Source organism: Elgaria multicarinata, chromosome 2 (assembly GCF_023053635.1).
Source record: "Elgaria multicarinata webbii isolate HBS135686 ecotype San Diego chromosome 2, rElgMul1.1.pri, whole genome shotgun sequence".
Taxonomy (NCBI): domain Eukaryota; kingdom Metazoa; phylum Chordata; class Lepidosauria; order Squamata; family Anguidae; genus Elgaria; species Elgaria multicarinata.
In genome coordinates, this window is record NC_086172.1 from 75,223,962 (window position 1) to 75,238,438 (window position 14,477).

The following is a 14,477-nucleotide window of genomic DNA, read 5'->3' on the forward strand; positions in this document are numbered from 1 at the left end:
TGCTCCTCAACACAGACTGGACTAAGTGGATCAATTGTCTGATTCAGTTCAGGGCCAGCCCTACCATTAGGCAAAGTGAGGTAGCAGATGCTAGGGGGTGGGCAGCAGAGCAGCAGTAAGATATTGGAGGAGCAAGCTGTGTGTGCCATGCAGCCTGCAGTGTTCAAACGTGATGGTGAATGCCAATCTTGGCGTAAGATTCAACTGCCCATCCAGTCAGTTTATGGGAGCACCATCTTGTCCTTGTCTCAGGCACCAAAGTGGCTTGAGTCAGCCTTACTCAATATAAGGCGCTTTTATTTGTTGTTCACCTCTGTTTCCCATACAGGATACCGCCACATTCACCTTCTTTCCAAGGATGGCACAGGGATCCCACCAGCATCCTTATTCGTCCACATCGAGATCATCGAGTTGTCAGCCGAGATTGACTAAGCCACACTGCCGCATCTCAAAACATGGTTCTTCCCTCTCCAACCCATTTTAGTTTTGGAGAATACGGGCGAGTAAAGGAGGCTAGAATCTTATGGAAGGTTAAGGCCACTCCATCCGCCCGCCTCTCTCTTTCTCTTGTATACCTATGCAGGACTGGACTGGACAGAAATGCTACTTTGCACTACTAAGTTATTTATTTATTTTTAAAAACCAATTTTGTATCATTTTGCTATTTTATTTTTATTATTTATTGTGATTTGCACAGATCCCAGATCCTTTGAGCAGGCTCCAACCCAATCTGTCCATTCCTATAGTTCTGTTATGATAAAATCTACCTCCGTTGTGGACTAAGGACAGACTAGACTGCTACAGCCAGGAATAGAACCTATTTATTGCAAGGCAGAGTGAGTTTCCTTCAACCAACCTGCCCACCAAGCATGCATTTCCCCCATACCTGTGTTTTAACTCAAACCCCTTCATCTGGGCATGGACATAGATCCCGTCTGGCTGCCATCTTTAAAGCAGGATCAGACAGTGAATGATCAAACTGTTCCTGGAAGCTGCTGCCTACATTTGGCAACACCTTGGGGGGGGGGAATTGGAGGCCCCAGCTGCAGCTGATGTAGCAGCATCTTTTCCCTGAAGAGTTTTCCCCTGCCTCCTACAGAGGAAGAGAGGCAGGAGAGCATGAATTGTTGGGTCATCCGCTCTTTCACCTTGCAAATTACACGGGACAGAGAACAAATGTTTCTCTATTCTTTGCCTTTCAGTTTCTTATCTGAAAGGCAGGAGAATAGAGCAGGATTTCCCATTCTACCTGGGTTGCACATCTCTCCTGTCACTCTCATCCAGGTAGGAGCTAACAGTTATATCAGCCGTGCATGTTAATCATGATGACATGCATGTGTGAAAAAACAGACACCGCACATCAAATGTCATGCACCAAGTTGCTAACAGTGTGCCTTCTACAGCAGAGGCAGTTGACATGTTTAGGCTGAAGTCATCAAGTGATGTGCAATCCATGCTGGCGTGTGACTCAGCACTCAGGCAAAGAGTAGCAGGCATGTATTTTCATTTATTGCTTGCGGGCTGTCTTCAGGCTAGAAGGGGTACCAACTCCATCAAGCATTTGCTGACAAAGGAGTTCTGGCAGCTAACACCCTAGCCCTATTTTTATATAGAAAGACATGGGCTAGGCATGACTCTTATAGCAACTCCAAGTAGGAAGAGTTAAGATACATTTAGACGAACTTGCTTTTTTTTCTACCTATAACAGTATTTAGACAAATGACTCCAGAATAAGAATACATCCACAGTAGGAATACTTTAGCAGTCTATAAACCCTATAGAAAATCACTCCTCTTCCCTGATGCATTCCATCTACCAACCTGTTTAATTTTGTACAACTATAGAAGCTTGTCCACTGGTTTGCACCCAGAGCTCAACTACTTATTCTTAGCCTGATCTTACTATAGGTAGACTCTCCTGCTTTTAGGTTATTTTTACTTCTGTTGTTTTACGCTATCCAATCAAACCAAACAGAGCACGTAAATCTTCCACATAGGAGGCAGAACACTATGGTTGCTGAAAGGCAATCCTCTTATGTAGGATATAACTTTTACCGGGTGACAGAGGAAGCTGGTAGAATGACAGAGGCCTGTTGATTAAAAATCTAAAGGCAAGAGGTAACTTAACACGGCTAAGACATAAGAACACATGAAGAGCCATGCTGGATCAGACCAAAGGCCTGTCCAGTATAGCATTCTGTTTGCACAGTGGCCAAGTAGATGCCTGTGGGAAGCCCACAAGCAGGCCATGAGTGCACCGTCTTCCTCTCACTTATGTCCCAGAAACTGGCATACAAGGGTAGCGAAGACACGAAGAAGGAATTTGGTAAAGCTGCATCCACCTTAGGTCTACATGGGCTAGAGGCCCATATTGTGCTGAGTCTCTGGAAACCTCTGGAAAGAGCACGGTGGCCATGAAGGATGCCACAAACTCACCCAAAACTACCTTGCCTGGTTATAGCATGCACATGCACTGTGGATGCAATCTCCTTGCCCTATTCCCTAACTCTGCCAAAGATCCATGACCCTCCTGTTCTTTCAAGACCTCTTTGCTTTTACTCAGGTATCTTTTACAGATGCAATATATATACAGCAATGCATGAAATGCCATTCTCTTCTAAATACTGCCTCCTTCGTAAGGGGTCGAGACCCCACATATGCAGACTGGTTTATCAAAATAAAAATACCAATAAAAAGGACGGTCTAAACTATCTCTGGGCAGGGAAAGGGGGTGCCTGTTAGTCATTTCAGAATTGTATTACTTCAATAATATTGCTAGAGTGCAATGGGAATGATATACAAAGACTTGGTGGAAGGGAGTGATCATATTCCCACCCTGTTAACCTACCAAGCCTTGGTAAGACTTTCAGCCTGCTCACGTGGCTGATTACAGAAACTGCATTAGAGCAGGTGTTTATAAAGGTAGGATTTTAGTAAAACTCCAAACATTACCCTCTTTCCAGATACTTTATTTCCATGTCATCTTTGGGAAGCAGTGATGGGATGTAAGAAAACAGACATCAGCCTCTCTTATCCATGTATTTTTGACTTCCTCCAGAGTATTGCTGCAGGAGGCTTTGCAATTCTTTTGAATCCATGCACCAGCCTAGACCTATATGGAGTGGAATTATGAGGACTCCTGGATATCTTATTGGGCGTATAATATTCTTAGAACAAGGCTTCTCTTTTATTACTAACTTACCTTGTTCTCAGAACTCCTCACAATCTCCTCGCTCCTCAAGAAAAGGAAGAGAAGGGATTGCTTGTGTCCTTTCTACTTTTCTATCTTTCCACTTTGTTCTATTGAAGCCCTGATCCTTGAGCATGGCAGGTGTGCACCCACTTCAGAACTGTTATGTTTCTTACCCCAACCCAGCTTTCTGCAGAAGTACAGAATGTCAGGCCCAGGGGGAAATGTGGTACTCCCAAGTGGCCCTGCGCCTTCTCCCAAGAGTCAACTGCTTCATCATTTCCCACCTTTTGTGCATCTTACCCCATTCTAAAAGGTTGAAATGCATCTCCTAAGGCTCAATTCCTGGCAGGAAGAGCTTAAGTTCTTTAATGCTGGTATTTTTGACCCCACCCCCTTTGCCTTCAGCCCCACCCACTATTGGAATGCAGCCCCTGAGAATTTCCCGAAACATCAAATTTGGTCCTTGGGCTGAAAGAGGTTCAACAGTCTTGACGTCATCTATCTTGACTTCAGCAAAGCTTTTGACAAAGTGCCCCATGATATTCTGATTAACAAACTAGCTAAAAGTGGGCTAGATGGAACAACTATTAGGTGGATTCACAGTTGGCTACAGAATTTCAAAGAGTACTTATCAATGGAAACTTCTCAAACTGGGGAGAGGCAACGAGTGGGGTACCGCAGGGCTCAGTCCTGGGCCCAGTGCTCTTCAACATTTTTATTAATGATTTGGACGAGGAGGTGCAGGGAACACTGATCAAATTTGCAGATGACACAAAATTGGGTGGGATAGCTAATACCCTGGAAGACAGAAACAAACTTCAAAGTGATCTTGATAGGCTGGAGTGCTGGGCTGAAAACAACAGAATGAAATTTAATAGGGATAAATGCCAAGTTCTACATCTAGGAAATAGAAACCAAATGCAGAGTTACATGATGGGGGATACTTGACTCAGCAATACTACAAATGCGAAAGATCTTGGAATTGTTGTAGATCGCAAGCTGAATATGAGCCAACAGTGTGATATGGGTGCAAGAAAGGCAAATGCTATTTTGGGCTGCATTAATAGAAGTATAGCTTCCAAATCACGTGAGGTACTGGTTCCTCTCTATTCGACCCTGGTTAGGCCTCATCTAGAGTATTGCGTCCAGTTCTGGGCTCCACAATTCAAGAAGGACGCAGACAAGCTGGAGCGTGTTCAGAGGAGGACAACCAGGATGATCAGGGGTCTGGAAACAAAGCCCTATGAAGAGAGACTGAAAGAACTGGGCATGTTTAGCCTGGAGAAGAGAAGATTGAGGGGACATGATAGCACTCTTCAAATACTTAAAAGGTTGTCACACAGAGGAGGGCCAGGATCTCTTCTCGATCCTCCCCGAGTGCAGGACACGGAATAACGGGCTCAAGTTAAAGGAAGCCAGATTCCAGCTGGACATCAGGAAAAACTTCCTAACTGTTAGAGCAGTACGACAATGGAATTAGTTACTTAGGGAGGCTGTGGGCTCTCCCACAATCAAGGCATTCAAGAGGCAGCTGGACAACCATCTGTCAGGGATGCTTTAGGGTAGATTCCTGCATTGGGCAGGGGGTTGGACTCGATGGCCTTGTATGCCCCTTCCAACTCTGTTATGATTCCATGATGTACTGGATAGGCTTATATGAAAAGGAGGACAGGGCTCCTGTATCTTTAACAGTTGCTCATGGTTTCTGGGAATTATAGGAGTTGCAATCTAGCACACTATGCTGGGCAAGATAAAGCATAAAATCTCTCCCTTCTCCTTTGAACTGGCTTTATTTTTTGGTGTGTTTAGGTGAGAGGCCTTCACCCACCAATGATCAACAGCAAAAGGCCTCTGTCTTACCTAGAAACCAGTAAAGTCTGGGCTACTTGGGTTTTAGCTGGCTGAGTTCATTTGACATCTGTGGAATAACTGGCCTGCCCATCTACCGATTTGGCACTTTGAATTAGTGACATTACTGTCAGAAGGACATTCATGAGGTACAGCTCTCCTCAACCGTGCCAGAGAAGCTGAAACCTGAATTTCTGCCTGGCATATAGCTAAAGCCAAAGGAACCACACGGGGAGAAGATGATAGCTCTATACAATTCTGTCACTTTTCATCTATGTGGCTTAATATTCACCACGCAGACAAGTCTTTTTAAAATCATCTCTCCCAGGCAAATATTAAATCATCTCTACTTTAAGCTGATCAATATTCAGCTCAACATCAGAATACCCAATGTGTTTATTATGCCGCATTTATCAGCAAGTGCCAATTCCAGAAGTTATCAGCACTAACATTCGAACGAGCATACAAAGACTATGATCTACAAGCCAATTAAGTTGGCTTTTAAATTGGTTTATTCCCACTGATGTTACTCATTAACAGAAAGCTCCACTTGGTAGCTGGAAGAGTCAATGCTGCCAGCGATTTTTCGGTTCGTTGTTCCCAAGCAAGCCCTCCACCTTACCCCACCCCACCCACATGGATAAAAATCTGTTGGAAAAGGAGAGGGGAAGGAAGGCTCTGTCCTGCATCAACAAAGAAGTTTAGGCTAGAATCAACCAAGTCTCTCTCTCTCTCTCTCACACACACACACACACACACGTTCCCCCTGCAAATGTGTTGAAGATGGTATGATCAATAGTAGCAGTATGCACATTCCTCCAACTATCGTCTCTGGTAAGCAGGTTTATATCATGTTTTAACACCCCTCTAACCTTGACCCACAACACTGTGACAAAGAAATGAGTGTACACTACACAATTAGGCAGTGATGGCTCTTATGACCTTCAACTCTGTTGTACATCTCCATCCCTCGTTTGAATAGAGTGGAAGATTTCATGAACTCCCCTCCCTCCCTCCCAAATGCCCTTCAAGTCCATGCAAGTCTAGAAAGCTTTTCTGATTGCACCTTGAATATTGGGATATTCTCTTCAAAGAACATGTTAGCAGAAGCAGGATGTCAGCTTTCCTTATTGTCAAAGCAAGGTTCTAATTTTGTGTGAGCAGTGTCTGTTAAAGGTCCAGGAAGTAGAAGGAAGGTCAAAGAAAAGAACACATACTTCTCTATTTTATGGATGCAAAATTTAAAGCCCCTTACAGCACAATCCAATAATTGCTTGAGGCAAGGCCAATCAATTTCATTGGATTTCCCCCCAGATCTGAGTGTATGATTACAACCTTGCACTATCTGAGAATAACCTCCATTGAAATCAATGAGACTCCTGAGTAAAAATGTATAGGATTGTGCTGTTAATGTAATCATCCAGAGGACCCTGTTTTCAGTAATACTAGAGTAAAGAGACTGGGCAAATTGGAAGAAAGGGATCAGGACAGATGGTAAGAGTAGCAAGCTGGAGCAGGAAGGGCTATGATTTCACAGAACAAAAGACACAAGTTCTATTGTATGTGTGCGGGAAAGTTCTGAAACTGTATATTTTTTTTTACTAGACTTAGTTGTATGATTTGTTTTGGTTCCATAATTTGGATTTCTTTTGCTGATTAAGGGCTGGGAATTAAGCTTAAGATACAAAGGAAAAATTGAGGATAAGAAGCAATGAGTTCAAGAGCTGAGGTTTCTACTCTGCCCTCACGAAATTGTTTGCATGTGACCTGGAGAGCGATATCCTGTGCCATAATCACAGGTATGAAGCCTTTTGTAAATGCCTTGGACTATAGAAATAGGGGAGTTGAACACAAAATGAGGATGCCTGTGATTATTTGAGTTTCCACAAAAGCATACACCTTTCATTCCCAGCAATCATATACCTATCGGGATTTTCTCACCATGTGCATCACACGCACACTTCTTGTTTTCCCCCCCTAAGAGTTTAGCTCAGACTAGCAGGAGTACCAAGGCCTTAGGAGACAAGGAGGATCTTTGGTCCCGGTCTTACATCTGTATTCAGACAGGACATTTCCCCCCCCCCCCCAAATACATCATGTCTGGGGAAATAAATACAGGACAGGCAAGTGTCTAATGATCTGTGTATAGCTGAAAGCTCACTCTAATAAAAAGAGGAGAGGATTCTAAAAAAAGAAAGAAAAGCAGACAGGATGCCACCCCTGGACCTTGTGGTTTGAAACTTTTACAAGTCTTGACGTTCTGCAACTTGTCATGTCATAAGGCTTCTTCTCAACAGGATACACTCAGTTGTGAATAATCTTCATAAGACACTCTGCAGGAAAAGTGTTTGAACTTGGGAGGTAAGCCTTAGCTTAGAAAGAAGGCTTGTAGTAAGAAGGTGCCCAAGATCCATTAAACACAGCTATAATCTCCACTCTGTCCTACGGCCTTACAAGGCACCAACCGGATAAGATCTCCTGACCTATTGCTCTGATCATGTAAGAGCTGGAACAAATGGGTTACTTCAAAGCCTGTCAGACTGACGTGTTTCCCAGCATTCTCCAGGTGGAAGTGCCAAGCTTCACCCCCCACCCCATTTCTTACCCCTGCCCCCCTCATTTCTTACCAGTAAATCAATCATTGAAACACAAGACCTTCCAGGCTAATTTTGAAATCCTATGAGCCAAAAATGGCCCTTGCAAATTAATGTTTTCTAATCTACCAAACATCTCCACGGAGGAATGCAAAAGGAGCTGCTCCCTTTAAAACACACCGTGCAGAAGGCTGTTACTAGGAAAACTCATTCTGTGCACACAAAGCTCTGCCCTGAGCAACCTGGACACAACTATCATTGTTCAGACAGTTTCCCAATGGTTCAAGTTTACCAGAATTGTCCTTTTGGAAATATAAGTGTATATATACACAACTACTCCCTTGTGCGGAAGTCATGATCAGTCCCCAACACCTCGCAGGTTATATTGTTCACTGCTCCTCCACCACTGTTGCCCTACAGTGCAGGCCAAAGAATTCAATGCCATCAAAATTGCAAACAAGTCTGGAGACCCTTTTTATACAGCCACATATTTTACACTCCATATACAGATATGACTATAAACATACGCAAGTGCATTCACTTGACCTAGAAGGGCCCGTGTTTGCCCCAGTGGGCTTGAAACAACTGGGACAGGACGGCCACGTGGTGCCAGGTCTAAGGCATCAATCCACCTCTAGCTCAAGGAAGCCAAAGCAAAGTAGTCTTGACTCCGAAGTCCATTCCCGCCCCCCTCCTTGGCTTAGCCATGGGGTGACACCTGTGCCTCACCTTCTCCTGGGTGCTTGGAGGGGGAAATCTCAAGCTGAACATCATGCAGATGGACAGTCAGCGTACTGGGGTCCTTGCCCACCCCTTGGCTGAGGTCCCCCTCTGTTCCACTCTGCTCAGGGTGGTGCCTTTGCAAATGCTTGATCACTTGGAACTTCTGCTTGGCCTTGTAGCTGCAGTAGCGGCAGAAGAAGGGGTGCGCGTTGGTGTGCGTAAGATAGTGATGCCGCAAGCCAGCCGCCCACCGGAAGCCACGGTAGCAGACGTTGCAGACGTAGGGCTTCTCCTCGCTGTGCTTCTTCAGGTGCGTCTTGAGGAGGAAGCGGGTCTTGAAGGCCTTCCCACACTGCTCACAGATAAAAGAGCGGGCCTCGCGATGGCGGGTCTCCTTGTGGATGCGCAGGGCATCGGCACGGTTGGTGCAGTAGTCGCACTCATCACACTGGTATGGCTTGACCCCTGCGTGGAGAGAGACACACTAGAAATGAAGCCAAAGTCAAGGTCGCCACATCATCAAAACCAAGGCTCCCCTCCCCACCAGCAATTTTCCACCCCCAGAGGCCTCAATGTTGCTGCTCCATGTTCTGCGGGATGTTTTAGGGTAGGGATGTGCTCCGCTCCGATTAGGAGCGTAGAAGCAGTAGCGGATTGGCCTGCTCCGCCTTACCCAGAGGCGGAGTAGGAGCGGACCGCGGACCCCCTAGAAGCAAGGCGAAGAGAAGCGACCATTTTTCGGAGCTCCGAGTTCAGTCGGAGCGCTCCGGTCGCCATCTTGAAAACATTTCGCCATAGGATTGCATTGCGGCAAATAATCGCGCATAACTACGTTGTTTTTGAAGCTATCGTTCTGGAAATTCTTGTGCACAGAGAGTCGTGGATGGGGGTCATTTTGAGACCACTCTCACCTCTCTGCGTGCTGTGGTTCACGTGCAATATTTTTTTAAAAATCGGGGCAACCGCGGGGCTCAAACTGCGTTTCGGCTTTTCGCCCATAGGATTGCATTGAGGGAAAGAATCGGGGATAACTGGGGGGGGGTTTAAGCTATCGTTCTGAAAATTCTTGTGCACAGAGAGTCGTGGATGGGGGTCATTTTGAGACCACTCTCAACTTTCTGCGTGCTGTGGTTCACGTGCAATATTTTTTTAAAAATCGGGGCAACCGCAGGGCTCAAACGGCGTTTCGGCTTTTCGCCCATAGGATTGCATTGAGGGAAAGAATCGGGGATAACTGGGGGGGGGTTTAAGCTATCGTTCTGAAAATTCTTGTGCACAGAGAGTCGTGGATGGGGGTCATTTTGAGACCACTCTCAACTTTCTGCGTGCTGTGGTTCACGTGCAATATTTTTTTAAAAATCGGGGTTTGGGTTTTTTTTTTTTATTATTATTATTTTTTTGGAAGCGATGACAGGCACATTCAACTCCCAATCCTGATGAGAATTCATCTCCTCAGAAAGCATCCTCCTCCAATCCCAGCGTTGGAGGGGGGACTAAGGCAGACCCACCCTGAGAACTTTCTGTTTTGTGTCTCTTTGTGGGTTGGCGTTCGTGGAGGGAACACTTACTTAGCTAGTGCTCCTGCTTTGGAGATAGATTAATTTAATATAGGTTTAGTTTGGCGCGTGTGTGTGTTTGTTTGCTTCTTTCTGACTTGTAGCTTAGTTTGCCCTGTGTTTTCCCCTTACTTTGATTTAATATAAACTTTATTTTTGAATTTTGGAGTGTGTGGTTGGGTTGGTTGCCCCCCCCCTTCCCTGTATTAAAGCCTGACTGTTCTGCTTTTGTGAAAGCTTTCTTTTGAAAGCATACACACACTTTTTGTCCCATTTCCCTACATTTATATTCTTAAACATATTTTATTATATTCTTTCACATAGTCCATTAGTATATATTCTCATACATATTATATTAGTATTCATATTTTGTTCTTCTTATAGTAGTGGTTGGTTCTTTTTCCCCCTCCCCTCTCTTAAATCCTGATTGTGTTTCCTTCTATCTTCTATATACCAAATATACCAAAAAAATTGGATTCTCTTTTTCTTCTCTGTGTAACTTCGACGGAGTGGGCTGCTTTTGTCAAGTTCAACAGGCAGCCACAGATTGAGCATTTTGGGGAAAGCATACGCACACCATTTCCCTATTCTTAAACATATTATTATTATATTCTTTGACATAGTCTTAGTAGTCTATTAGTATACATTCTCATACATATTAGTAGTAGTATTCATATTTTGTTCTTCTTATAGTAGTGGTTGTCCCATTTCTTGTCCCATTTCCCTACATTTATTAGTAATATTCTAAAACATATTATTATATTCTTGTAGATATTCTTAGTAGTATATTCTCATACATATTAGTAGTAGTATATTTTATTGTTCTTGTCCCATTTCCCTACATTTAAACATATTATATTCTTCTTATACATATTCTTAGTAGTACCTTATACATAGTATTAGTAGTATTAATATTTTGTTAGTCATCATGAAAAGAGAAAGCAGGCGTGCTGAAAGCAGCAAGGCTCAGTCTGCCAGCAGGGCTTCCTCTCCTCCTGTGAAACTCAAACGGGCAACTCCTTGGCTGACTGCTCCAAAACAGAAGCAGGACAAGCAGCAGGCAGAGCCACTCTCTTCTGCAACTTGTGCCCGGCGTTCTCTTTTTGAGGGTGGGAATGGGAAAAGTGCCCGTTTGCAAGAGGCACGTGGCAGCAGTGCCATTAGAGGAGGAGGAGTATCCCCAACTCCTTCATTCTCCTTTCAGCCCACGAGCCCGCTGATGGACCTAGACGAGGTCCTCAGCACAGTGGAGGGGGGGGAGGAGGAGGAGGCGGTGGGCCTCCAGGATGTGGGGGCTGAGGAGGAGCAGCAGCAGGCCGAGGCTCTCTCCCCAGTCTCATCCCACACCCCTGTTTCTGTGGCAACACCAGAGAGCTCAGGCGGGCAATTGGTGGTGTCACCACAGAAACGAAAGACAAGCATCGTGTGGGACCACTTTGAGTTGGGAGCGGATCCCCGCTTTGCTGTCTGTCGCCACTGCAAACTCAGCCTAAGCAGGGGTTCATCGACAGGGCATTATGGAACCAGCAGCATGAAGATGCATCTTCATAGGCAGCACCAGGCGATCTTGCTGGGGAAAGAGGCGGGCAAGGCGACTGGTTCCAGGGGAAAGCCGAAGGCTGCTGCTGGCACTGCCACTCTAAGCTCTCCATCTCCCATCCCCACAAGGGTTAGGCAGGCAACCCTGCAGGACATGGGGTGGGGGAAGTATTGACCCACAAGATGGCGTTTTCCAATGCCCACCCAGGGTGCTACTGTGTTGGGGCATCTGCCGGGACTGACTCCTCCCCAATACTAGATCTATGACATGTCACTCTGCCTGCCCCTCTGCTAGCCTGTCCTCCTCGGTGACCGACTCGCTGGGATGGTTTGCGTTTGCAATGCGTGACTAACTGCAATGCTGGCTTAGAAACCAGCCATCACTTCCTTGTGCCCCCAGAAATGCCCGCAGCCTGCCTGCCTGCCTGCCCGCCTCCCCCGGGGTGCTGCTGTGGTGGGGCATCTGCCAGGACTGACTCCTCGCCTACTCTGCCTGCCTCTCTGCCCGCCTGGTGCCTGGTTTGCTCCCAATCGTCCTCCTCTGTGCCCCTCAAGGCGTAACTGCTGGCTTAGAAAGAAACAACCAGCCATCTTTGCCTCACTTTGCGCCCACTTATGGGTTGGTTTGCTATGCGTTAGTGCTCAAGCCATCCTTGCGGCACTACAATGCATGCTGCCTGCCTGCTTTCCATTGATGGTGCTATATAAATAAATAATAATAATAATAATAATTCTCCCCTTCCCGCCTTGCAGCGATGGTGTATGTGTCTTGCTTTGACTAAGGGGAGAAGTCCTTCCTGCGCTCACTTAGACTTTATCAAATTCAATAATCCCTTTTTCAAATGTGCCAGAAGATTTAGGGTTATCTCGTGGCATGTTGGGATTGCCTTGGAACTGGCCCCATTGAGCTGTCTGCAATTGCAACTTTAAATCCCTGACATACTGGAGTGTTCAAATTTCAAAAGTTCCCCTAACATCAGGGGATGATGGGATTGCCTTGAAACTTGGTGTCCATGGGGACACATGGGTAAGCTGTCATGGGACCAAAGGATAGGTTTCTAACGTGCAAATTGACGTAGTTGTAGAATGGGACTTGATTTGGGGTGAGTTAAAAAGTTTAAGCCGCGCCAAAAATCAGGGGATGATGGGATTTGCTTGCAACTTGGCGTGCATGTGGACACATGGATAAGCTCTCCTGGTGCCGAGTTTGAGGTTTCTAACATGCAAATTGACGGAGCTATCCCAAGGGGTGTGAATGGGGTGCCCGATTTTCATAAATTCCCCAAAAATCAGGGGATGATGGGATTGCCTTGAAACTTGGCGTGCATGTGGACACGTGGATAAGCTATCATGGTGCTGAGTTTGAGGTTTCTAACGTGCAAATTGACGTAGTTGTAGAATGGGACAATTTGGGGTGAGTTAAGCCATGCCAAAAATCAGGGGATGATGGGATTTGCTTGCAACTTGGCGTGCATGTGGACACATGGATAAGCTCTCCTGGTGCCGAGTTTGAGGTTTCTAACATGCAAATTGACGGAGCTATCCCAAGGGGTGTGAATGGGGTGCCCGATTTTCATAAATTCCCCAAAAATCAGGGGATGATGGGATTGCCTTGAAACTTGGCGTGCATGTGGACACGTGGATAAGCTATCATGGTGCTGAGTTTGAGGTTTCTAACGTGCAAATTGACGGAGCTATCTAAAGGGGTGTGAATTAGGGTTATGGGAGGTGCGTTAGAGGGTAGAGCCGCGCCAAAAATCAGGGGATGATGGGATTTGCTTGCAACTTGGCGTGCATGTGGACACATGGATAAGCTGCCCTGGTGCCGAGTTTGAGGTTTGTAACATGCAAATTGACGGAGCTATCCCAAGGGGTGTGAATGGGGTGCCCGATTTTCAAAAATTCGCCAAAAATCAGGGGATGATGGGATTGCCTTGAAACTTGGCGTGTGTGTGTATACGCCCATGAGGTGTCATGGTGCCAAACGTGAGGTTTCTAACTTCAACGGAAAAAAAGTTGTTTACTTTTTTAGCTTTCAATGCAAGCCTATGGGGGGGCAAAAACGGAGCTCCGGATCCGATCCGGAGCTCCGGGCGGAGCGGAGCGGAAGTGGGCGGAGCGGGGGCGGGGCGGAGCGACCCGCTCCGAAAAATGGCGGATCTGCAAGTGAAGCGGAGCGGGGGGTCCGTGCACACCCCTATTTTAGGGTGGCCCTGGAAAAAGGAATGCCATCCTCACCCCAGATCTTGGCCCTGTCCTGCAGCCTCATATATTAGCTTTGAGCCAGCTAATGAAACGCTTCCAACAGCCCAAACCCCACCTGCCAGAACCATCTCCAACAGAAAGGAAGTAAATAAATCTAAAGCCTCATCAGCATAGAATTCAGTGCATTACTATTAGCCAGAAATGTGGGAAGTGGAACAACTTTCCCCTCGCCATGATATAAGTGTTGCTCAGATGACACCAACCCAACAACTCACTCCAAGGCATAGGCAAGGAACTGGTGAAGGCTGTTGTCCCACTTAGAATGCCAGGTGCCAGGTGCCAGGCATGCTCTTCAAAATGGCTTTCTGCAAACACCTGCAAAAGCTCCACTCAGCTTTTCACTTTTTCCAGTTGTTTGCCTTTGTGTACAGCCTTTGAAATGTCATGAAGGACTCTCTTCTTGACCTCATGTGAACAGGAACATAGACCAGCAAGGGTTTCTTCCACAAGAAGGGCAGAGGCTACATTGTCTGACCCCGGGTGCCCAGCCCTCCTCATACTGGTGAAGCCCTGAATACCTGTATGCTTCGTCATGTGGTACTTCAGCTGATTCACCCACTTGCACTTGTAGCCACATTCTGGGCAGAGGTACTTCCTCTCCTCCTTGTGGATGCGCATGTGATACTGAGCAGAGAGACAAAGTAAGAACAGGCAGGGTCACACATGAAACACTCGCCTCACAAGTGGTTTTATCCGTTTTCATTTCTTATAAGCCTGATCCAAGCCTTCGGGACTGAGCGCACGAAACAGTTAGAACATG

The 14,477-nt window shown here is 46.0% G+C and overlaps 2 protein-coding genes across 7 annotated transcripts in view; one reads left to right on the forward strand and one right to left on the reverse strand.

Annotated features, from left to right (window-relative positions):
* The window catches only part of PLCD4 (phospholipase C delta 4), a 38,447-nt gene extending 36,075 nt beyond the window's left edge, over window positions 1-2,372 (forward strand). Inside the window, exon 16 of the mRNA XM_063116757.1 lies at window positions 329-2,372. Within this exon, the coding sequence (XP_062972827.1) occupies window positions 329-432 (104 nt within the window). The 3' untranslated portion in view covers window positions 433-2,372. The remainder of the gene's footprint in view (window positions 1-328) is intronic.
* A 5,708-nt stretch (window positions 2,373-8,080) lies between these two features.
* The window catches only part of ZNF142 (zinc finger protein 142), a 411,120-nt gene continuing 404,723 nt past the window's right edge, over window positions 8,081-14,477 (reverse strand). For all 6 annotated transcript variants that reach the window (XM_063116771.1, XM_063116768.1, XM_063116770.1 and 3 more), the window contains 2 exons: window positions 14,236-14,341; window positions 8,081-8,822 (listed from right to left, as the gene is read on the reverse strand). In XM_063116771.1, coding sequence (XP_062972841.1) covers window positions 8,335-8,822; window positions 14,236-14,341 — 594 coding nt within the window. In that variant the 3' untranslated portion in view covers window positions 8,081-8,334. The remainder of the gene's footprint in view (window positions 8,823-14,235; window positions 14,342-14,477) is intronic.